The following is a 605-nucleotide window of genomic DNA, read 5'->3' as shown; positions in this document are numbered from 1 at the left end:
GACCTTGTCAGCAATTCGGTTTCTGGATTCCATCTGAAGCCTCATGATGAGCTCCTCGAGCCCCATCTTCTTCTTCTTGTGCTTCAAGTAGTTCTTGAAATCGGCATAGCTTGGAGGAATCTTTTCAATGAAGCTGAGAGTTGTGAATGTCTCACAGATGGACATTCCTTCAGCAGCGATTTCATAGCAAATGAGCTGAAGCGCTTCCACCTGATCCATTATGGGTTTTGAATCCACCATCTTGAAGTCGTGGAACTTTGAGACCACATACTTCTGGCAGCCAGCGTCCTCACCTCTATACTTCTTGTCCAGTGATCTCCATAGCTCTTTTGCCGTGGGGATCTCAACGTAGACACGGTACAATGGGTCAATGAGATGACCCAAAATGTAACCTTTGCAGATGAAGTCGGAATGCACCCATATGTCAACAGTTGCAAGACTGTGAACATCATCAATCCCGTACGGAATCAGGGGCTTGTCCTCCTAGATGAACTTATCCAGTTTCTTCGTTGTCAGAAAGAACATCATCTTCTTCTGCCACGTTTTGAAGCCTTTGCCATCAAACTTGTCTGGCATCAGCCCTTGAGTGAACAAGCTAGGTACAG

At 46.0% G+C, this 605-nt stretch overlaps 1 protein-coding gene across 1 annotated transcript in view; it reads right to left on the bottom strand.

Moving 5' to 3' along the window:
- Positions 1-176, bottom strand: part of LOC106320843 — a 6,710-nt gene extending 6,534 nt beyond the window's left edge. Inside the window, exon 1 of the mRNA XM_013759194.1 lies at positions 4-176. Coding sequence (XP_013614648.1) covers positions 4-165 — 162 coding nt within the window. The 5' untranslated portion in view covers positions 166-176. The remainder of the gene's footprint in view (positions 1-3) is intronic.
- Between the last annotated feature and the right edge of the window lie 429 nt (positions 177-605).

The sequence above is a fragment of the Brassica oleracea genome, unplaced genomic scaffold (assembly GCF_000695525.1).
Source record: "Brassica oleracea var. oleracea cultivar TO1000 unplaced genomic scaffold, BOL UnpScaffold01089, whole genome shotgun sequence".
NCBI classification, from domain to species: domain Eukaryota; kingdom Viridiplantae; phylum Streptophyta; class Magnoliopsida; order Brassicales; family Brassicaceae; genus Brassica; species Brassica oleracea.
The sequence above is the reverse complement of the archived record's forward strand: the minus strand, read 5'-3'. Positions and strand labels throughout refer to the sequence as shown.